The 23877-nt window shown below is 43.1% G+C and overlaps 1 protein-coding gene across 14 annotated transcripts in view; it reads left to right on the forward strand.

Moving 5' to 3' along the window:
- Nucleotides 1-23877, forward strand: part of eng (endoglin) — a 160268-nt gene that overhangs the window by 85208 nt on the left and 51183 nt on the right. For all 14 annotated transcript variants that reach the window (XM_051931595.1, XM_051931600.1, XM_051931597.1 and 11 more), the window contains exon 4: nucleotides 3425-3532. In XM_051931595.1, the coding sequence (XP_051787555.1) occupies nucleotides 3425-3532 (108 nt within the window). The remainder of the gene's footprint in view (nucleotides 1-3424; nucleotides 3533-23877) is intronic.

A 23877-nucleotide genomic window follows, 5' to 3' on the forward strand; every position in this document is an offset into this window, starting at 1 on the left:
TCTATCTCTATCTAATCCTGCCTACTATACCAAATTCTATCTATCTATCTATCTATCTATCTATCTATCTATCTGTTATACAGTATAGTGCCTTTCATATCTATCTATCTATCTATCTATCTATCTGTTATACAGTATAGTGCCTTTCATATCTATCTATCTATCTATCTATCTATCTATCTATCTATCTATCTATCTGTTATACAGTATAGTGCCTTTCATATCTATCTATCTATCTATCTATCTATCTATCTATCTGTTATACAGTATAGTGCCTTTCATATCTATCTATCTATCTATCTATCTATCTATCTATCTATCTATCTATCTATCTATCTGTTATACAGTATAGTGCCTTTCATATCTATCTATCTATCTATCTATCTATCTATCTATCTATCTATCTATCTATCTGTTATACAGTATAGTGCCTTTCATATCTATCTATCTATCTATCTATCTATCTATCTATCTATCTATCTATCTATCTATCTATCTGTTATACAGTATAGTGCCTTTCATATCTATCTATCTATCTATCTATCTATCTATCTATCTATCTATCTATCTATCTGTTATACAGTCTAGTGCCTTTCATATCTATCTATCTATCTATCTATCTATCTATCTATCTATCTATCTATCTATCTATTATACAGTATAGTGCCTTTCATATCTATCTATCTATCTATCTATCTATCTATCTATCTATCTATCTATCTATCTATCTATCTATTATACAGTATAGTGCCTTTCATATCTATCTATCTATCTATCTATCTATCTGTTATACAGTATAGTGCCTTTCATATCTATCTATCTATCTATCTATCTATCTATCTATCTATCTATCTATCTATCTATCTATCTATCTATCTATCTGTTATACAGTATAGTGCCTTTCATATCTATCTATCTATCTATCTATCTATCTATCTATCTATCTATCTATCTATCTATCTATTATACAGTATAGTGCCTTTCATATCTATCTATCTATCTATCTATCTGTTATACAGTATAGTGCCTTTCATATCTATCTATCTATCTATCTATCTATCTATCTATCTATCTATCTATCTATCTATCTATCTGTTATACAGTATAGTGCCTTTCATATCTATCTATCTATCTATCTATCTATCTATCTATCTATCTATCTATCTGTTATACAGTATAGTGCCTTTCATATCTATCTATCTATCTATCTATCTATCTATCTATCTATCTATCTATCTATCTATCTATCTATCTATCTATCTGTTATACAGTCTAGTGCCTTTCATATCTATCTATCTATCTATCTATCTATCTATCTATCTATCTATCTATCTATCTATCTATCTATCTATTATACAGTATAGTGCCTTTCATATCTATCTATCTATCTATCTATCTATCTATCTATCTATCTATCTATCTATCTATCTATCTATCTATCTGTTATACAGTCTAGTGCCTTTCATATCTATCTATCTATCTATCTATCTATCTATCTATCTATCTATCTATCTATCTATCTATCTGTTATACAGTCTAGTGCCTTTCATATCTATCTATCTATCTATCTATCTATCTATCTATCTATCTATCTATCTGTTATACAGTATAGTGCCTTTCATATCTATCTATCTATCTATCTATCTATCTATCTATCTATCTATCTATCTATCTATCTATCTATCTATCTATCTATCTATCTGTTATACAGTCTAGTGCCTTTCATATCTATCTATCTATCTATCTATCTATCTATCTATCTATCTATCTATCTATCTATCTATCTATCTATCTGTTATACAGTCTAGTGCCTTTCATATCTATCTATCTATCTATCTATCTATCTATCTATCTATCTATCTATCTATCTATCTATCTATCTATCTATTATACAGTATAGTGCCTTTCATATCTATCTATCTATCTATCTATCTATCTATCTATCTATCTATCTATCTATCTATCTATCTATCTATCTATCTATCTATCTATCTATTATACAGTATAGTGCCTTTCATATCTATCTATCTATCTATCTATCTGTTATACAGTATAGTGCCTTTCATATCTATCTATCTATCTATCTATCTATCTATCTATCTATCTATCTATCTATCTATCTATCTATCTATCTATCTATCTGTTATACAGTATAGTGCCTTTCATATCTATCTATCTATCTATCTATCTATCTATCTATCTATCTATCTATCTATCTATCTATCTATCTATCTATCTATCTGTTATACAGTATAGTGCCTTTCATATCTATCTATCTATCTATCTATCTATCTATCTATCTATCTATCTATCTATCTATCTATCTATCTATCTATCTATCTGTCTGTCTGTCTGTCTGTCTGTCTGTCTGTCTGTCTGTCTGTCTTCATGTAGACACTCAGGTTGTTGAATTGGAAGATAGCCTGGGTGGTGTTAGGATCATGTGACTGAATAGGTGGGCCATTCATGTTACATCTTTCTCTCTCTTTCTCTCTCGCTCGTTTGTTCCATCACTCTTTCTCACAGCTTGTGTCCAGACAGCACAGCCTACCCCTGTTTCCCACCACCATTTTCGGGTACGTTGTTAGCTGACCTGCCATAGCTGCACCACTCTGTTTGTCAGCCTGATACAATACTTGAATCCTCATCAGGTGGCGGTTACACCGAGTGACACTCTTGTCACCGCACAGTCACTGTCGGCACTGTTTGCCACACCAGCATGGTCTGCCAGCTTTGTCATGAAGTTTTCAGAGCTGCCTGCCTGGTTTGTTTGCTGTGAGGGCCTCCTTTCCAATTGCACATCGTGCTTGTTCTGGATGTGTGCAGCTCCTTTTGATGCCTGTTCTTTCATGTCTGTCTGGTGGTCCTCCAAGCGCCACATGGTTTCTGTTGGGAAAGCTTGGCTCTGCATTTACAGCGTTTTTATTGTTCTGCTCAGTTTGTGTATTTATTGCTTTGTTCTAACGTTAAAGATAGGGTGAGAAGCTCAGTCATTGCCGGAGGGGCTCAGAGTAGAGCCGCTGCTCCTCCACATCGAGAGGAGTCAGATGAGGTGGCTCAGGCATCTGATCAGGATGCCTCCTGGACGCCTCCCTGGTGAGGTGGTCCAGGCACGTCTAACTGGGAGGAGGCCCAGGGAAAGACCCAGGACACGCTGGAGGGACTATGTCTCTCGGCTGGCCTGGGAATGCCTTGGGATTCCCCCAGAAGAGCTAGAAGAAGTGGCCGGGGAGAGGGAAGTCTGGGCATCTCTGCTCAAGCTGCTGCTCCCGTGACCCGACCTTGGATAAGCGGAAGATAGGATGGATGGATGGATGTTCTAACGTTGTGATGGTGGAAACTAATAAATGTGCAATATAAGTGGAGATTGATCTGTTGAGACAGAAAAGTGAAACCTGAACACGTTTATTTTTTCTCCGTACAGATTCTACGTTTGGATATGAAAAATCAAAAGAATGTGATCCTGATCCTGAACAGCAATAAGGCCGTCACCCTCTTTTCCATGCTGCAGAATAACAGGACAACTATTTACGTGAGTACCACCTTCATGTCTCTGTTAATGTCTCCTCAGAGTTAAGAGGAATGCCAGCTTCTTCAAATGATATTTTAGTTTTATTTTTTTTTATAAAGGGGTCTTCATATAAGCTCATGGGTGGGATTTTGGGTCACTTGAAGCAAATGCTGGATTTCATGTGAGAGGGCCAAACGCCAGTCCTTTTTGATGAGTTGGTGTCGGTTTTGTCCAAAGAAAACCTGCTTTGTTTGTTATCCTATTGTGTCTCTGTGTGTTTGTGTGTGTGTGTGTGTGTGTGTGTGTGTGTGTGTGTGTGTGTGTATGTTGCACCATACAAAGCCATGATGTTTAGAACAGCTCCATTCTAACCACTATCTCACACAAGTAGCATCCTAAACTTGAATCTTGTGCTGAGACGTTGTCCACGTGGAGTGTTTCATCATGTTTTCAGATCACCTGTGACGGGCACCTAACACCAAAGGTGCCAACTAATCTCTGAGGTCCTTTTCTTAGTCGGGATAGGAAGAAATATCAAAAGTGGCCATGCCACTGTCACCTGAGCCCTCTGGCCCCTCTCACTGTCTATATTGTCACCCTGTGGACCTCAAATTGCAGACTGGGATTGTCTTTTATTTAGTTCCCTTTACTTAAAACCCACTTTACCACCAAAAGAGGATTCCACAGGGTGCCCATCATGTCCTTAAGGGACCACAGCTCGACAAGAAAGAAACAAATGCAGCACTCTGCAACACTCGTAAATCAATCATCAGACAAAACCATTCAGTTTAAGCTTCTATTTAAATAAATTTATTTGCATACTAGCCGTCCCCCGCGGTTCCACACATGTTGTACTGAAACAGGACAGTGAGGAGAGCCCTGCCCAGCTCCCCCCTCCTGAAATCACGCTTCCCCTCCCCTCGGCCTGCAGCCTCTGTCTTGGATTGACACGAGTATATCGCTCCTGCCAGCGAACTATGAGAGCACAATGAGAGAAGTCACAAAATCAACAGGAATGTTCAAGCAAATAAGTAGTTCTCTTGTTCGCTTGCTAAGCGGAGGTAAGATACACCCTGAGGCTGACGCTTGAGTGAGGAGGGTCTCGCCCCCTTCCCCTCGTATTCGTGCAAATAAATCGATACCGCAAGCGAACTTTGAGAAGTTGTAAAATCAACCGGAAAGTTCAAGCAAATTATATAAAAAATCTGATCTAAATCCGTTAAGTAGTTCTCTCATGAGAATCGGACAGACGTACAGACAGACGTTAGATTTTATATACAGGGTGAGTCAAAATTATGGTAACATTTGAAGGGCGGAAACAATTTATTCACAAAACATACTTCATATGTGCAAGATGATTTACAGGAATGTCTCAACCTGTTCGCCATCATGTTCAACACATGAACCATAAGTGGCACATAAATTGTCCACAAAATTTGTATATAAGTGTATACATAGCAGTAACCTGCATTGAAGTGAAACAGGACAGCGAGGAGGGCCCTGCCCGGCTCCCGACTGCTGACGTCACGCTTCCCCTTCCCCTTGGCCCACAGGCGCTGTCTCAGATTAGCGAGCGAACTCTGATTCTTAGCGCGATGAGAGAAGTCGCAAAATCAACCGGAATGTTCAAGAACATTCTAGAAAAAAAAAACCTGATCTAAATCCGTTAAGTAGATGTAAGGTATACCCAGAGGCCCCGCCTCCCTCCCCTCACCCCATGTGTCTTCCGGTTTCGCTCAAATATACAGTATGGGTACTGCTAGTGAACTCTGATATTTAGCATGATGAGAGAAGTCGCAAAATCAACCAGAATGTTCAAGAACATTCTAGAAAAAAAAAAAAACCTGATCTAAATCTGTTATGTAGGCCATGCTCTCCTTCTCAAGGGTGGGGTTTGATTTGTCTTCAATCCTTTTTTGTATAAATTGATCTATTTGTATGGAATGATTACAATAAAATTAATAAATAAATAAATCCGTTATGTAGTTCACTCGTGAGAAGTGGACAGACATACAGACAGACAGATATTGGATTTCATATATATGGAGATTAACCAATAGCAGCAAATAAAAGCAATACAAAGAATTGTGGGTGGGTTCATGTAGTCTTCATTGGCTAACCAGATGACAGTTCCCAGATGGTTCAGTTCCTTAGTTACATATTATATACAGTACAGGGTCCCTCATGATGTTTGGGACAAAGTCACCTTTTTTTTTTTATTGATTTAGTCCTGCCCTGCGGTGGGCTGGCACCCTATCCGGGGTTTGTTTCCTGCCTTGCGCCCTGTGTTGGCTGGGATTGGCTCCAGCAGACCCCCGTGACCCTGTAGTTAGGATATAGCAGGTTGGATAATGGATTAATGCAGGGGTTCCCAAACTGAAGTAACAAAAAAGGGGGCACGAATGTTGCCATATGTGGCGTAATTTCGCTTTTCGTAGGAAAATTTGAAACTTGTAGCGGTATATCGGCAGCAAAAAATATAGGAATAAATTTTATTAGAGTTTCAAAAAAATGTTAGGGTGGGCGTGATTTAAAACTGTTATGAAAACTCGGGTCGCAAATACTTAAAGGTTGAGAAACGCTGGATTAATGGATGGATGATTTAGTCCCCTGCTCCACAGTTTAAAACTACAAATCAAACAATTCAAGCTTGTGATTAGAGCACATGTTGCAGACTTTCATTTAAGTGGATTTGTCAAGTCAGAACTTTTCTTTCTTTATTAATTTGCTTAGTTTATAGTCATTCTGGTGTGCATTCAGACCAAAGTAGCTGTGTACAGTATATTTATTTATTTACGTTTCTCTCTATTTATGTACAGTGGTGCCTTGGCTTGTGAGCATAATTCAATCCGTAAACGTGCTTGTAATCCAAAGCACTCGTATATCAAAGCAAATTTCCCCATAAGAAATAATGGAAACTCTGACGATTCATTCCACAACCCAAAAATATTTATATAAAAATGATTAATACAGGGCGGCGCAGTGGGTAGCGCTGCTGCCTCGCAGTTAGGAGTCTCGGGTTCGCTTCCCGGGTCCTCCCTGCGTGGAGTTTGCATGTTCTCCCCGTGTCTGCGTGGGTTTCCTCCGGGCGCTCCGGTTTCCTCCCACAGTCCAAAGACATGCAGGTTAGGTGGATTGGCGATGCTAAATTGGCCCTAGTGTGTGCTTGGTGTGTGGGTGTGTTTGTGTGTGTCCTGCGGTGGATTGGCACCCTGTCCGGGATTGGTTCCCTGCCTTGTGCCCTGTGTTGGCTGGGATTGGCTCCAGCAGACCCCCGTGACCCTGTGTTCGGATTCAGCGGGTTGGAAAATGGATGGATGGATGATTAATACAAAATATAAAGTAAAAATACATAATTAACCTGCACTTTACCTTTGAAAAGAATCATGGCTGGTGTGAGGGAAACGAGAGAGAGGAGAGGAGGAGGAGGGTTATTGTGTAGGACGACTTTCACTCTAATTAACGGAATTCCTGCTATCTGTTGACTCACTGGAATCTTTTTCTTTTTTTGCGACTGTACAGTAACAAGGATCCTATCCAATGACAGTTGCTTTTGCCTCCTTTTGAGGATTTTGCGGAAATGTGACATTGCATTGTCGTTAGACAGATTCATTGCTCATACTGCTACAGCCTTATTCGGGTGGTGCTTTTCTACAAAATTGGTTTGTTGCAGTACAGTTACTAAAGAACAGTCATTACACTTGGACACAAAATTTAAAGATTGCTTTACGCACACAGCCGTGGTCACAATGCTGTAGTAAACATTATACGCTCGTACGGATGTTGACAATACGAATGAGGCATGCCAACTGAGACCAAGCATGGGAGACGATTACCCACAATCCCGCAGCGAGAGACAGAGAGAGAAGAACCATTGGTCAGTTGTGATCACGTGACACCCGGCAGACAAAGAATCTATGTGCTAAATAATAATAATAATAATGCATTTTATTTATTTGTAGACGCCTTTCTAAACACTCAAGGACACCGAACAATAGATAAAACAGAGATTATGAACAAAACTAAAATACAAAAATTAAAATCAGACATAGTAATTGTAATCAAAGAGAAAAAGCAGTCTTAAACAAATGAGTTTTAAGTTTAGATTTGAAAAGTGAAAATGATTCAATATTTCTAAGCTCAGATGGTAGCGAGTTCCAGAGCTGGGGAGCAGAGCAACTGAATGGTGGTAAGATGGACGAAGGGGACAGTCAAGTGGATGGAGGAAGAGGATCTAAGGGTACGGGAGGGAATGGCAACATGAAGAAGGTCGGACAGATATGGAGGGGCGAGGTTGTGGATGGCCTTAAAAGTTAACAGGAGAATTTTGAATTGAATGCAGAACTTAACTGTAAGGGAGTGAAGCTGCTGCAAGACAGGAGTGACATGGTGAATAGAGGGGGTTCTAGTAATGATGTGTAATGTAAGACCTCGCTCGTTTATCAACTTAAAATTTATTACAAATTTTTGGTCGTCTTGCAAAACATTTACAGACCAAGTCACTCGCAATCCAAGGTTTTACTGTATTTATTTATTTAAAGACCTTCTCTAGAATGTCAGATTTCCCCCTGGGGACAAATAAAGTATTATATCTATTGTAACGAGAAAACAACAAACCAGGAAAACGTTTGGGAATCCAATCTGGATGGTGATGGACAGATTGACAGACGAGATTAGACAGGAGTCCCCGTGGACTGTGATTTTAGATGACGATACTGTGATCTGTAGTGATAGTAGGGAGCAGGTTGAGGAGACCCTGGAGAGGTGGAGATATAAGAGGAGAGGAATGAAGGTCTGTAGGAACAAGACAGAATACATGTGTGTAAATGAGAGGGAGGTCAGTGGAATGGTGAGGATGAGGGAGTAGAGTTGGATGAGTTTAAATACTTGGGATCAACAGTACAGAGTAATGGAGATTGTGGAAGAGAAGTGAAGAAGAGAGTGCAGGCAGGGTGGAATGGGTGGAGAAGGGTGTCAGGAATAATTTGTGACAGACGGGTATCAGCAAGAGTGAAAGGGAAGGTCTACAGGATGGTAGTGAGACCAGCTATGTTATATGGGTTGGAGACGGTGGCACTGACCAGAAAGCAGGAGACAAAGCTGGAGGTGGCAGAGTTAAAGATGCTAAGATTTGCATTAAGTGTGACGAGGATGGACAGGATTAGAAATGAGGACATTAGAGGGTCAACTCAGGTTGGACGGTTGGGAGACAAAGTCAGAGAGGTGAGATTGCGTTGGTTTGGACAGGTGCAGAGGAGAGATGCTGAGTATATTGGGAGAAGGATACTAAGGATAGAGCTGCCAGGAAAGACAAGAGGAAGGCCTAAGAGAAGGTTTATGGATGTGGTGAGAGAGGACATGCAGGTGATGGGTGTGACAGAGCAAGATGACGAGGACAGGAAGATATGGAAGAAGATGATCCAATGTGGCAACCCCTAATGCAGCGGTTCTCAAACTGTGGGGCGTGCCCCCTTAGGGGGGGCTGAAGCTGTACAAAGGGGGCGTTGAATAAATGAACAAGACATCAAAATGAATTTTTTACATTTTTATTTCAAATTTAAATTTGCAAGCATATAATCACAATGAATGCATTATAACTAAAATTAAAATAAAACATTTCTAAGACATAGATCTAATAACTAATATGTGCCTGTTTTAAAGTGCGAGACGTATCGGTATCGGTATCTGTCGCGAACATTTGGGTAACAGTAGATCAGGTGATAATGTGGCGCGGCTGCACCACATTGGCAGCGTAGCCAATATTACCAAATTGAGTTAAATAATTTACTGCATATTGGGTTATTTTCATGATACAACTAACAGTGGTATAATATTTGTCCGACGAAAATATGTTCTTCTCGCGCAGATTGACTTCATCGGTGTCCTCGTTTACGAGATTTTTAAAAATTAAAACATATTTAATCATTTCTTTACATAAAAAAAATAATTAAATAAGAATAAATAATTTATTCTTTGTTTTTGGGATTAGAATTACTACCAAAAACTACACAAGGCATTTTAACAGTTATTAAAGCACTTAAAAAAAAAAAATTGCAAATATTTCATTGAAGTTAGCCGAATACATGTAAATCTTATGGAAGTAAAAATGATAGGATACCGCGACATCGCACGAGTATCATACCTTTGTTAGTTGTATCATGGGTTATCCTCATCTATCTTATATTATGCAGAGGGTGCAGAATTATTCCAGGTAGAAAGGTGGGGGGGGGGTGGGGGGGGTTTGGGGCGCGAAATACGAAAGTTTGAGAACCGCTGCCCTAATTGAAGCAGAAGAAGAAGGGTGAGGGTTTGTATAGAGGACAGGCAGGAAGAGGCGTGACGTTTGGGCCACCCCCAGAGGAGGGATCAGGCGTGGAATTGGCTGGAAGATCTGAGCCGGATTCAGAAGTGAGGTTAGGTGGGCTTCCCTTCTGTGGATGTGTAGAGGAAGGAGAAAAGGGATTAGTGTGCACAGTTAACCTCTGGTCTGGCGTAAGCGCACAATTAGTTAAGCCCATCGACTGCCTCCCATGCGCACGTATGTGACACTCTCTATGCATTTCTGTCACATACCACATTTTCTATACGGTCCCCCTAATGTTTGGCCTCATCTGGTGTACTGGGTGTGCAGTTTTGGTGTCCAGGCTACAAAAAGACAAAGCAGCATTGGAAAAAGTCCAGAGAAGAGCGACTTAGCTGATTACAGGGCTACGGGGGATGAGTTAGGAGGAAAGATTAAAAGATTTTGGAGTTGTAGTGGACTTGACACTATCAACTGCCAGTCAGTGTTCAGAAGCCATTAAGAAGGCAGAATGTCAGGTTATATAGCACCTTGATGTGTGCAGTACAAGTCCAAGGAGGTTCTGCTCAAGCTTTGTAACTGACTGGTGAGACCTCATCTGGAGTCCTGTGTGCAGTTTTGGTCTCCAGGCTACAAGAAGGACATAGCAGCACAAGAAAAGGTCCAGAGAGGAGCAACTAGGCTGATTCCAGGGCTACAGGGGATGAGTTATGAGGAAAAAGTAAAGGATTTAGGAGTCGTAGTGGACTCTATGCTATCAACTGCCAGACAGTGTCCAGAAGCGATTAAAAAGGCTAACAGAATGTCAGGTTATATAGCGCCTTGATGTGTGGAGTACAAGTCACAGGAGGTTCTGCTCACGTCTTTATAACACACTGGTGAGGCCTTGTCTGCAGACCTCACCACAGGGACACAAGGACAAAGCAGCACTGGATAGAGAAGAGTGACTCTGCTAATTCAGGACTACAACCCTAACCCTAACCCTAACTCTATGAGGAAAGATTAAAAGAGCTGAGCCTTTACAGTTTAAGCAAAAGAAGATTAAGAGGTGACATGATTGAAGTGTTTAAAATTATGAAAGCAATTATGTCTCCAAAAATATCAGCTTCCTGTGGCTTCTTCCATTAAGGTGCCTCTGTGACCCTGGCACAGTCCCTTTTGATGGCCGTGGAAATGACAACTTAACAGCCTGCTTCCTGTTCTGCCAGTCCTAACCAAGCCAGACTTTACAGTGAATTCAAAATATGTTTGATTATTGGGCTTAGTTGTTTTTTTTTTTTTTAAATGTTATGTCTTAGACGGTCTACAAAAAAAAAAAAAATACTTTGCTAGCAAACAAATCTGGCCTCTTGGGACAATAAAAAATTTGAACTGAATTGTCACAGGATATCCCTGTCTGGGCGTGCAAGTATTGTATTATAGGTTTTATTATTAAAAAGAAAAAGAAATGCAAAAAATGCTGCTGTTCCGCCAAAAAAATGTGTATATTTTAAAAATCTGATAAAAATAACTGTGCTCGTCACCTTATTTATTTGTGACTGTCGCCTTTTCTAAATGTGCACTTTGTCACTTGCCCGTCAGGGGCCACTGTAGAATAACTATGTGCACTGTGACCTACCATGGAATGGTGTTGCTTTACTTACAAAAATGAATTAATTGGCACAAAGACACCTCCATACCAGGGATGGGCAACACTGCTGATTTTCTTTTCTATCCGATACCAGGTGATACTGAGGCCAGTATTGCTGACACTGGTGCACCCACTTGCACCCTGATTGTGTCTTAACACTGGCCTCTCTAACTAAAATTTAGAGTATTTTAAAGAGTTATGTCTAAGCTTTTCAAACTGATTTGCTTGTTCTCCCTGTGCATGTGTCACATACTGTATGTGTGTCAGCTGAGCTGCTAACTTTGAATTGTCATAGCATCCCATCATATAAAAAGAGTGACAGGGCAGATCCAAGCTACTCTAGGCCAGTAAGCTTAACGTGCATCACAGGAAAATTAATGGAAGGAATTATGAAGGATAATATTGAGCAACACCTGGCAAGGATAGGAGTTATTAGGGACAGTCAGCGTGGGGTCAGAAGAGGGAGGTCGTGTTTTACTAACATGCTGGGATTCTATGAGGAGGCAACAAAAGGATATGACCAGAGTGGAGCAGATGAGATTATTTATCTGGACTTTCAGAAAGCATTTGATAAGGTGCCACATTAGAGGTTGGGCATCAAACTAAAAGAAGTGGGAGTTCAGGGTGATGTTTTTAGATGGGTGCAGAATTGGCTCAGACACATGTTAGCAGAGGGTGATGGTGTGAGGACCCTCATCAGAACTGGGTGAAGTTAAGAGTGGTGACCTGCAGGGGGCAGTGCTAGGGACTGCTGCTATTTTTAATATATATAAATGATTTAGATAGGAATATAAATAATAAGCTGGTGAAGTTTGCAGATGATACCAAGATAGGTGGATTAGCAGATAATTTGGAATCTGTTATATCATTACAGGACTCGGAGAGCAGACAGGCTTGGGCAGATGAAATTTAATGTCAGCAAATGTAAAGAATTACATATAGGAAGTAAAAATGTTAGGTTTGAATACACAATGGGCGGTCTGAAAATCGAGACCCCACCTTATGAGAAGGATTTAGGAGTCGTAGTGGACTGACTCTAAGCTATCAACTTCCCAACAGTGTTCAGAATCCATTAAGAAGGCTAACAGAATGTCAGGTTATATAGCGCCTTGATGTGTGGAGTACAAGTCACAGGAAGTTCTGCTCAAGTCTTTATAACACACTGGTGAGGCCTCATCTGGAGTACTGAGTGCACTTTGGGTCTTCAGACTACAAAAAGGACGAAGGTCAGTTCAGGGAGCACACACTGGTAGAGCACATGGCCTCACCCACCACACGACAAAACGGTTCGGGATTCTGGATGGCAACCACCCAAGCAGACAGTCCCACCTTCCAGAAATGAGCATCTATCTGCCGCAGCCATGTGTTACATAGGAATTATGTAGCAAGGCCTCATCTGGAGTCCTGTGTGCAGTTTTGGTCTCCAGGCTACAAAAAGGACATAGCAGCACTAGAAAAGGTCCAGAGAAGAGCGACTGGGCTGATTATGGGGTACAGGTGATGAGTTAGGAGGAAAGATAGATAGATAGATAGATAGATAGATAGATAGATAGATAGATAGATAGATAGATAGATAGATAGATAGATAGATAGATAGATAGATAGATAGATAGATAGATAGATAGATAGATAGATAGATAGATACTTTATTAATCCCAAGGGGAAATTCACATACTCCAGCAGCAGCATACTGATACAAAAACAATATTAAATTAAAGAGTAATAAAAATGCAGGTATAACAGACAATAACTTTGTATAATGTTAACGTTTACCCCCCAGGTGGAACTGAAGGGTCGCATAGTTTGGGGGAGGAACGATCTCCTCAGTCTGTCAGTGGAGCAGGACAGTGACAGCAGTCTGTCGCTGAAGCTGCTCCTCTGTCTGGAGATGATACTGTTCAGTGGATGCAGTGGATTCTCCATAATTGATAGGAGCCTGCTCAGTGCCCATTGCTCTGCCACAGATGTTAAACTGTCCAGCTCCATGCCTACAATAAAGCCTGCCTTCCTCACCAGTTTGTCCAGGCGTGAGGCGTCCCTCTTCTTAATGCTGCCTCCCCAGCACACCACCGTGTAAAAGAGGGCACTTGCCACAACCGTCTGATAGAACAACTGCAGCATCTTATTGCAGATGTTGAAGGACGCCAGCCTTCTAAGGAAGTATAGTCGGCTCTGTCCTCTCTTGCACAGCGCATCAGTATTGGCAGTCCAGTCCAGTTTATCATCCAGCTGCACTCCCAGGTATTTATAAGTCTGCACCCTCTACACACAGTCACCTCTGATGATCACGGAGTCCATGAGGGGCCTGGTCCTACTAAAATCCACCACCAGCTCTTTGGTTTTGCTGGTGTTCAGTTTTAGGTGGTTTGAGTCGCACCATTTAACAAAGTCTTTGATTAGGTTCTTATACTCCTCCTCCTGCCCACTCCTGATGCAGCCCACGATAGCAGTGTCGTCAGTGAACTTTTGCACGTGGCAGGACTCCGAGTTGTATTGGAAGTCCGATGTATATAGGCTGAACAGGACCGGAGAAAGTACAGTCCCCTGCGGCGCTCCTGTGCTGCTGACCACAATGTCAGACGTGCTGTTCCCGAGAAGCACATACTGAGGTCTGTATTTAAGATAGTCCACGATCCATGCCACCAGGTATGAATCTACTCCCATATCTGCCAACTTGTCCCTAAGGAGGTTGGATGGTGTTGAAGGCACTAGAGAAGCCCAGAAACATAATTCTTACTGCACCACTGCCTCTGTCCAAGTGGGAGTGGGATCGGTGTAGCATGTAGATGATGGCATCCTCCGCTCCCACCTTCTCCTGGTATGCGAACTGCAGAGGGTCGAGGGCATGGCGGACCTGTGGCCTCAGGTAGAGCTGAGCCTTTACAGTTTAACAAAAGAAGATGAAGAGGAGACCTGACTGAAGTGTTTAAAATTATGAAGGGGATTAGTCCAGTGGATAGAGACGGTGACTTTAAAATGAGTTCATCAAGAACACAGGGACACAGCTGGAAACTTGTGAAGAGTAAATTTCACACAAACATTAAGAAGTTTTTCTTTACACAAAGAACCACAGACACTTGGAATAAGCGACCAAGTAGTGTGGTGGACAGTAAGACTTTAGAGACTTTCAAAACTAGACTTGGTGTTTTTTTAGAAGAATTTGGTGAATAGGACGGGTGAGCTTTGTTGGTCTGAATGGCCTGTTCTCGTCTGGATTGCTCTAATGTTCTTACCCAAGCTCAAGGCACTTGCTAGATCTTTGTCCTGGTCAAGGTTACTGAGAACCAGATCTTGGCATCAGATGGCACAAAGCAAGTGCCATCGCCATCAGTGACAGAGCACGCTTGCACTGCCATAGCCAAAGACCCTCATCCAGTTTAGTTGAGAGCCCCCCCCCCCCCCAAGCTAATGCATTCAGAGGGTATTCAGACCCCTTCACTTTCTCACATTTTGTTATGCTGCAGCCTTTTGCTAAAATCATTTCAGTTAATTTTTTCCCTCATCAAGCAACACTCGATAACCACAGAATACCCCAGATTTTAGAAATTTTTGTAAATTTATTAAAAATAATAATATAAATATGGGAATATCCTATTGTCAGAACTATTTAGACCCTTTATGACAACATTTGAAATTTGGCTCAGGTGTATCCCAGTCTGCTGCTCATCATTGAGAGGTTTCTACACCTTGTTTGGGGTCCACCTGTGGTCAGTTCAGTTGACTGGACATAATCAGGAAAGGCACACACCGGTCTATAGAACAAGGGTGGGCCGTGTTGGTCCTGGGGGGGGGGGGGCGCTGTGGCTGCAGGTTGTTGTTTCTAAATGAGAAGTCAATTACTGCTGGTGAAGCCACTTATTGCTCAAGTGATATTTTGAGGCTTCACTTTGGAGGTCTCGCTTGTTAAGGTTGCCCACCCTTAATCACTTATTTCAGTCTTAAACAGCTGCATTTTATTAGCAATAAGATGAAAATGATAAAGGAGCCAGCAGTTCTCCATCACACTTGTCTCCATTGCCACCTGTGTGTGCTCATCCTGGTATAATAAATTGTGACAGACTTCTAAATGATAAGATCATTTGAATGACATCCTTGGAAAGGAAATAAAATCTACGATATAAGAATCTAACATGGCAGACTAACAAGCCATAAAATGAAATAAAGGTCTGAGATTGAGGGCAGGATTGGCTTCTAATTAGGCAATTGGATCGGAACAACAAACCTGCAGCCCTCTGGGACCCATGTTGCCCACCCCTGCTACAGAAGGTCCCACAGTTGACAAGCCCGGAGTTCGAAGGAGTTGCCTGCAGAGCTCAGAGACAGGATTGTGTCAAGGTGCAGATCTGGGGACGGCTGGGGTATCGAAAGTCCCCAAGGGTAGAGTGGGCTTCATAATTCTTAAATATAAAAAGTTTGGAACAACCAGGACTCTTCCTAGAGCTGGCTGGGTGTCTGACCAAACTGAGTGATGGAGAAACTCCGTGGTAAGAGAGACGACCATCAGGTTCTTGGTTCACCTCTTTTATTATGGTGACCGCTCTCCTCCAATTGGTCAGTTTGTGCTTTGACACAATCCTGTTTCTAAACTCTGAAGGCACATATGATGAACACATACATCAGAACACTATATATATATGTATATATTGTAAAAGAGGGTGGCGCAGTGGTAGCGCTGCTGCCTCGCAGTTAGGAGACTCGGGTTCGCTTCCGGGGTCCTCCCTGTGTGGAGTTTCCAAGGTTGGCTCTCAGTGCTACCAGAATATGTTTCACCCTAGTAGTGCAGAGCGAAAAAACTGGTACTGTCTAGCGTACTGTATGAAGTGATGAATACTTTTTTTATAAAATTAACTTTATACTAATTAACTTGGTTTGTGTGTGTGTGTGTGAGTGGACACTGTGATTGACTGGCATCCAGTCTGGTAAAAATTAAGAGAAGGGTGAATTCAACCAAGGGCGGTAATGGTGGCGCAGTGGGTAGCGCTGCTGCCTCGCAGTTAGGAGACCTGGGTTCGCTTCCTGGGTTCTCCTTGCGTGGAGTTTGCATGTTCTCCCCGTGTCTGCGTGGGTTTCCTCCCACAGTCCAAAGACATGCAGGTTAGGTGGATTGGCGATCCTAAATTGTCCCTAGTGTGTGTGTGCATGCCCTGTGGTGGGCTGGCGCCCTGCCTGGGGTTTGTTTCCTGCCTTGCGCCCTGTGTTGGCTGGGATTGGCTCCAGCAGACCCCGTGACCCTGTAGTTAGGATATAATGGGTTGGATAATGGATGGATGGATTATAAAAGAAGCCCGGATACGGACTAACACACGCTTTTTATTCTTCTTTTTCAGCACAATACACACACTGCACCAACCCACAATAATGGCTCAGTCCTTCCTTTCTCTTTTCCCAAGTCTTCTGCCGCCTCTACTCCTCCACTCGCAAGCTCCGTCCTCTTCCATCCGACTTCGGCTCCCCGAATGGAGTGAGGCGGCCCCTTTCATAATGCACCAGGTGCTCCACGATGGCCTTCCTGCAGCACTTCCTGGTGTGGCGGAGGTGCTGCAGTCCAAGGGTCCATAGTCCTTTGGGCACCCCCTGGCGGTGGCTTCGGATCCACACAGGGTTGATCCTTCCAGCTCCATTGCTTCCACATCATCCAGGATGATGCGACTTGGGGAAAGATATTGCCCCTCTCCCGGTCCCCTGCTTCTCCAGGCCTACCACTGGGGCAAGGTCCCTGGCCATCCATCACAACATATATATATATATATATATATTCACGGCATTCGTAGTCTGAATCACAATCTGATTGTATGGGTGGTTACCTACCAGATAACGCTTGTGGTTGGTCAGCAAGTCGGCTAACATCCGCCACGATGCCCTCAGTTGTGAGAAGCAGATCATAGAATGGTTGAAATAGGTTACTGTCAAATAATGCAAAGAGTACGTGACACGTGTTTCGCCCTAATTCTGGGCTCATCAGGCGTACACACTCTACTGCACTCCCTCTCGGGAATCGAACCTCGGACGTCAGCGCCAGAGGCGAAGCCCCTAATGTTGCGCCACGGCGTGTGGTTCGTTTATTTAAATATATATATATATAGTGTGACCAGTAGTGTAGGGTGAGTTGCAGGACCCTGGACACAACCACAGCAACATTAAAGAGGGAAATGAAACCTGCAAAGCTGGCAGCTGTAGGCGAGACGTTTCCCTCGACTGGTGCCGTCCCGCTTTGTAATGGTTAATGCATTCTTTAAACACTACGGTGTCATTTGAGCAATTTGAAGTCACAGATTCTCCCCTCGATTGGTTAAGCCACGTTCTGGGCGTGCTGACCTTACATGGAAGGGAGGTGCAGGAATACTGAAGAGGAACAAATGTGCTTTTTCCTCTTAAAAAAAATTCTGCAGAGGAAATGACTTTCATGAGTTTGAGAAGATTTAGGGTTATCAGGCTCAGCCTTCTCTCCAGTCAGGCAGCAGTGCTAACTCCCTGAGATAAAAATTATGCTCCGAGTCCACGATACCGTGAGTTTTGTACCTCTCTCTGTGTCTCCTGTTTCTACGACTAACAACCATAGGGCATTTGATGCATGGAATCAGTGTTATAATACACTGGGTAGGGGGGGGCTCTCCCTGTCCCTGTCCCTTTCCCTTTCCTTGTTCCTGTCCCCTACCCAATCTGTACTACATAGCAAAGTGTATAACACGCATAATCCAACAGTGGCGACACAAGGTGCAATGAATCCGTGCAGAGCAATGAAGTATTGTCACATGTGGAAAGCATACCCAGACAGACAGACACCAGAATGTCCAAAACCCTTCTTTTTATTCCCTTTTCGCACCACAGTGCCTTCCTCCACCAACTCTTTCTTCTTTCTCTTCTTCTTTCTCTTTCTCACCGCCTCTCTCCTCCTCACAAGCTTCGTCTCCTTCCTCCCAACTCTGGCTCCACTTCTGGAGGGAGGCGGTCCCTTATATACTGACCCGGATGAGCTCCAGGTGTGGCGGAAGTGTCAAGAGAGCCCCCGGAAGCACTCCAGGTGCCCCTGGGAATTCTTCTCAACTGTCTAGGCGCCCCCTGGTGGTGGCCACCTCCTCCGGTAGGGATGAGTGTCCCAGCTTCGGTCCAGTTGCCCATAAGCAGACACGGGCGGCTGCCCCCTTGTGGCCCAGGGGAGGTATTGTCCATCCTGGGGACCATCCAGGCGTCCCAGCTGGGTAGGGTCCCCGTCCATCTGGGACACACAATATTCTCATTATGGTCATCTAATGTATCCATCACATGAAAATACCATGAGTGTACCAAGGCTGGTGTACCGATTGGTTAGTGAGCAGATGCATGTGTGTGTCTGATTGGTCAGTTTGGCTATGGTCTGATTGGTCAATTTCTCTGCGGTTGCTCAGTCAACGTAATCGAGACAGAAAGTGCTCAGCAACGGAGGTTTGAGAGGCAGATTGGGCAACACTGTAAAGTGTAATGTGGAATATGCATGAAATTTCTGCGCATGTGCACCGCAAATCGGACAGGGAATGTAGATTGGGTAGTGACCTATTCCATTCAACATGGCTGCTACAGCTCTGTGATGTCATGCTGGCCTTGCAATGCCTCATGGGATATTGGGGTGGGGTGGGGGGGTGTAGTTTGTCTAAACCAGCTGCATGGCAAATTTTCAATGAAAAAAAATTGGTAAACCCAGTAAATCCACTGCGAGAAACGTTTTTGGTGAATTCTGCCAATCGCCATGTGCCTTTTCACTGATCAGATGCAGTCTACTGGCCTTGTGTCCGTGTTGGTTCTCCTCCCAAATTTCTATCTTGCTGTTTATGCTAAATGGTGACTGAGTGGGTGACTGACTGTGTGCCCTGTGTTAGACTGGTTGGTTCCTGCCTGCAGCTAGTGCTGCTGGGATAGCCCCCTACAATTTAAGCAAATCTGAAATTCCATTTTATGTCCGACTGCCCATTTACTGAACCAACTAAAAGTTTCAGGGCAGCGGTTATTGAGTACAATTCAGTGTAAGATGAGGTAAGATTTGTACGGAAGTGACTACAGTCCCACCAGGGGATAACATGGAGACAAGCAGGAAGACGAGAGAAGCCCTCTCTCCTAATGGAAAATATCTCCTCACATGGCCTCCAGCTCACCAATGAGGAGCGTCCCCTGGTTGCTGTCAAGGTCGGACAAGTGGCGCTCGCTCCTGCTGTGGCGATTATGAGCTAACAGGAAGTGCGGCCCGAGAAGAATAGCAGAATGTGTCCCTCCTTCCGGATCAGTGGTGCTCTTGAAACATTTACAGTCAGCAACAAGGCCATCCGAATGTGAAGTTCGCCAAAGCCACACCTTGGCTCGGTCCCTTCCTGGCGTGCGTCAGGCGCTGTCCAGACAGGCTGTTACTGGAGTCTCTCTTCAAGTCCTGCAGGGCCTGACATTTCAGCACTATGTGTGTTATGACTTCCTTTGCTCTATTTACATCGCTTTTTTTTCTCTTCCTGCACTGAAGGCCTTTATTATAAGAATTAGAAAAAAAACACCATGTTTTTAGGACTCTTTGGGTTGTGTCAAGATATGCGCCTCCTTGAATTGTTATTTGGACATTCTCCATTGGTTTGATCGCGCCAGTTACCTAATAATTTTTTTTTTTGCGTGTTTTTTTTTTTTTTTTGTATGAATTGGTCAGGGTTGGTTCCTGCTTTGCACCCAGTCTGGCTGGGATAAGCTGCAATTCTGTGGCATCCTATCCTTAAATAAGAACCTTCCAAAAATTGATGTCAGATTCATAGTAAATCCAAGGAAAGCTTCTGTTAATCAGTCATAATCTCTGTGTTATAGAACAATGAAAAGGAAACACGATACCAACACACTAAAACTCCATATAGGTTATAAGGCAGACCTGCACACATCATTGCTTGCATTAATATAATAAAATGTCTGATGCCTCCGAGCAACCTGGCTGTGGTCTGATTGGTCAGTTTGGCTGTGGTCTGATTGGTCAGTTTGATTGTGGTCTGATTGATCAGCTTGGCTGTGGTCTGGTTGGTCAATTTCTCTGTGGTTGCTCAGTCAACATAATCATAATGTAATAAAATATTCAGTGCCTCCGAGCAACCTGATTGGTCAGTTTGTCCGTGGTCTGATTGGTCAGTTTGGCCGTGGTCTGATTGGTCAGCTTGACTGTGGTCTGGTTGGTCAGCTTGGCTGTGGTCTGGTTGGTCAATTTCTCTGCGGTTGCTCAGTCAACATAATTGTAATATAATAAAATATTCAGTGCCTCCGAGCAACCTGATTGGTCTGTTTGGCTGTGGTCTGATTGGTCTGTTTGGCTGTGGTCTGATTGGTCAACTTGGCTGTGGTCTGGTTGGTCAATTTCTCTGTGGTTGCTCAGTCAACATAATCGTAATATAATAAAATATTCAGTGCCTCCGAGCAACCTGATTGGTCAGTTTGGCTATGTTCTGATTGGTCAGTTTGGCTGCGGTCTGATTGGTCAGTTTGGCTGTGGTCTGATTGGTCAGCTTTGCTGTGGTCTGGTTGGTCAATTTCTCTGCGGTTACTCAGTCAACATAATCGTAATATAATAAAATATTCAGTGCCCCCGAGCAACCTGATTGGTCAGTTTGGCTGTGGTCTGATTGGTCAGTTTGGCTGTGTTCTGATTGGTCAGTTTGGCTGTGGTCTGGTTGGTCAATTTCTCTGTGGTTGCTTAGTCAATATTAATTATAACATAATAAAATATTCAGTGCCTCCGAGCAACATGATTGGTCAGTTTGGCTGTGGTCTGATTGGTCAGTTTGGCTGTGTTCTGATTGGTCAGTTTGGCTGTGGTCTGGTTGGTCAATTTCTCTGTGGTTGCTTAGTCAATATTAATTATAACATAATAAAATATTCAGTGCCTCCGAGCAACATGATTGGTCAGTTTGGCTGTGGTCTGGTTGGTCAATTTCTCTGCGGTTTCACAGTCATCCATCCATCCATCCATCCATTGTCTCCCGCTTATCCGAGGTCGGGTCGCGGGGGCAGCAGCTTGAGCAGAGATGCCCAGACTTCCCTCTCCCCGGCCACTTCTTCTAGCTCTTCCGGGAGAATCCCAAGGCGTTCCCAGGCCAGTCGAGAGACATAGTCCCTCCAACGTGTCCTGGGTCTTCCCTGGGGCCTCCTCCCGGTTGGACGTGCCCGGAACACCTCACCAGGGAGGCGTCCAGGAGGCATCCTGATCAGATGCCCAAGCCACCTCATCTGACTCCTCTCGATGCGGAGGAGCAGCGGCTCTACTCTGAGCCCCTCCCGGATGACTGAGCTTCTCACCCTATCTTTAAGGGAAAGCCCAGACACCCTGCGGAGGAAACTCATTTCAGCCGCTTGTATTCGCGATCTCGTTCTTTCGGTCACTACCCATAGTTCATGACCATAGGCGAGGGTAGGAACATAGATTGACTGGTAAATTGAGAGCTTCGCCTTGCGGCTCAGCTCCTTTTTCACCACGACAGACCGATGCAGCGCCTACAGTTTACATTTATCCTTAATGTTTGTATTTCTAAATTGTGTTCCAGCCTGATTTAATTACGTGAAATGGTCGTATTAACACTTGGACAAGGTTCATGAAATCCTAAAGCACTGAAATGAAGTAATGGCCAGACAAGTAAACACATTATGACTTCAGTGTTTTGTTTTAATGAGCATTCTTATGTGAATTAACTTGATTCAAGCAATGGTTTCACGTTTAGCCTTTTATTTTTAACACATCTGTTTCTGCATTTCGTTTTGCGCTTCCCTATTCTGGTTTGGTTCAAGGAGATCAGTAATAATTACAGCTTGGAAAAGGCCCACACGCCCACGACCAAAAAACATTTATTAAATGCTTGCCTTGAAAGGCTTTTGGTGACCCAGCATGATTTAGGGGGAGCACTTCTGAATTGTTTGGGAACCACAGTAGTCCTCGTCTGACAGCACCCCCTTGTGGCATCCAAAAGGGCTGCACTTCCGGACTCACACTCTATGAATCCCTGCAGGGGTCCAAGGTGGGACACTGTAACCTACTGTGTAGGGAATGGAACAGCTCCTGGCCTCCAACTGTAAAGCTTGTTCATCCCCTGCCACCTTCCATCTGAGCAAGAGGTTGTAATGTCATCCAGCCTGGGATGCACTTCTGTCCTCCATGGCACTCACAAAAGCTTTAAGGAAAGGTGATTGAGCGAGGAGGTGTCAAACAGGAGAAAGTACTAAAAGTGCTAAAAATGTGTCCCAAAGGACAAATGCTGAGGGTACACATATGGCAAGAGATGTAAAATATCAAATCATTTTACATTTATTCTATTGCATGTCTTCAACAGATAACATAGGTAAGCAGGTAACCTCGAATTACAGGCACAAACCTGCTTCATCCAGTTCAAGATTTCTAAGAGATCAGCAGTAATGGGATCAAGGCCTCTCAGAGCCAGACGTATGAAACATAACATCTGAAGGCAACCATAAGTGAACTTGGCCTTAAAAGTGGGTGGGGACAATTAGACAGTTCACTCAGTTTGAGATTTCTAAACCAATCCAGCGCTTCATGAGGCGGAGCTTAGAGTAGAGGTGGTGATTGAATAGCAAAGGGTAATATTGCAGTTTTTAAGCTGCTGTGACAGACAGCAAGCTTGTGGTCACAATGGACAAACCCTCTAAAAGAGACCTTATATATATATATGTGTGCATGTATGGATATGTATATATGTATATATATGTGTATATGTATTGTGATATATGGCCGGCAGTTTATCCCGGCCAATACCCCCACATCGCTAGATGGAGCTCTCTGTGCAACATGGAGGGGCCCCGAATTCCAGCAGGGCATCTTGGATGTTGGAGTTCTTCTTCACAGCCCTGCTGGATACTGTGGGGGCCGCCAGGGGACGCCGCAGGGAGGCCCAATGACCTGTACTTTCCGTATAGCCCGGAAATACTTCCCAGTCACGGGAACGGAAGAAATGATATACTTCCGGGCTGAAGAAAAGAAGAGTTTTGATCTGACCCGGAAGTGCTAGGAAGTCACGTGGACTGAGGGACAGAAGCACTTCCGGGTAAAGGAGTTTAAAAGGACTGTTGGAGATCCCAGCAGTGAGCTGAGTTGGTTGGGAGTGAAACTGAGCTGCTGGAAGTGGAGGAATTGTTATTGATTAGTGTGGTTGTTATTATTGATTTATTATTGAGTATTGTGGAGTGGAGGTGTTTTGTGCACATTATTATTAGTAGTTTGGACATTTTACCTGGTGTGTCAACGTGTTGTCTGAGGGTTCAGGGGTCGATAGCACCCCCTATCTGTCACAGTATATATGTATATGTACAGTATATATATATATATATATATATATATATAATATATGTGTGTGTGTATGTGTATAGATGTGTATGGATATGTTAGGTTTAGGTTTATTTGTCATATATAGGTTAACACAGGGTCAACATTCAATAAAATGT

This window comes from Erpetoichthys calabaricus, chromosome 9 (genome assembly GCF_900747795.2).
Source record: "Erpetoichthys calabaricus chromosome 9, fErpCal1.3, whole genome shotgun sequence".
Classification (NCBI taxonomy): Eukaryota; Metazoa; Chordata; class Cladistia; order Polypteriformes; family Polypteridae; genus Erpetoichthys; species Erpetoichthys calabaricus.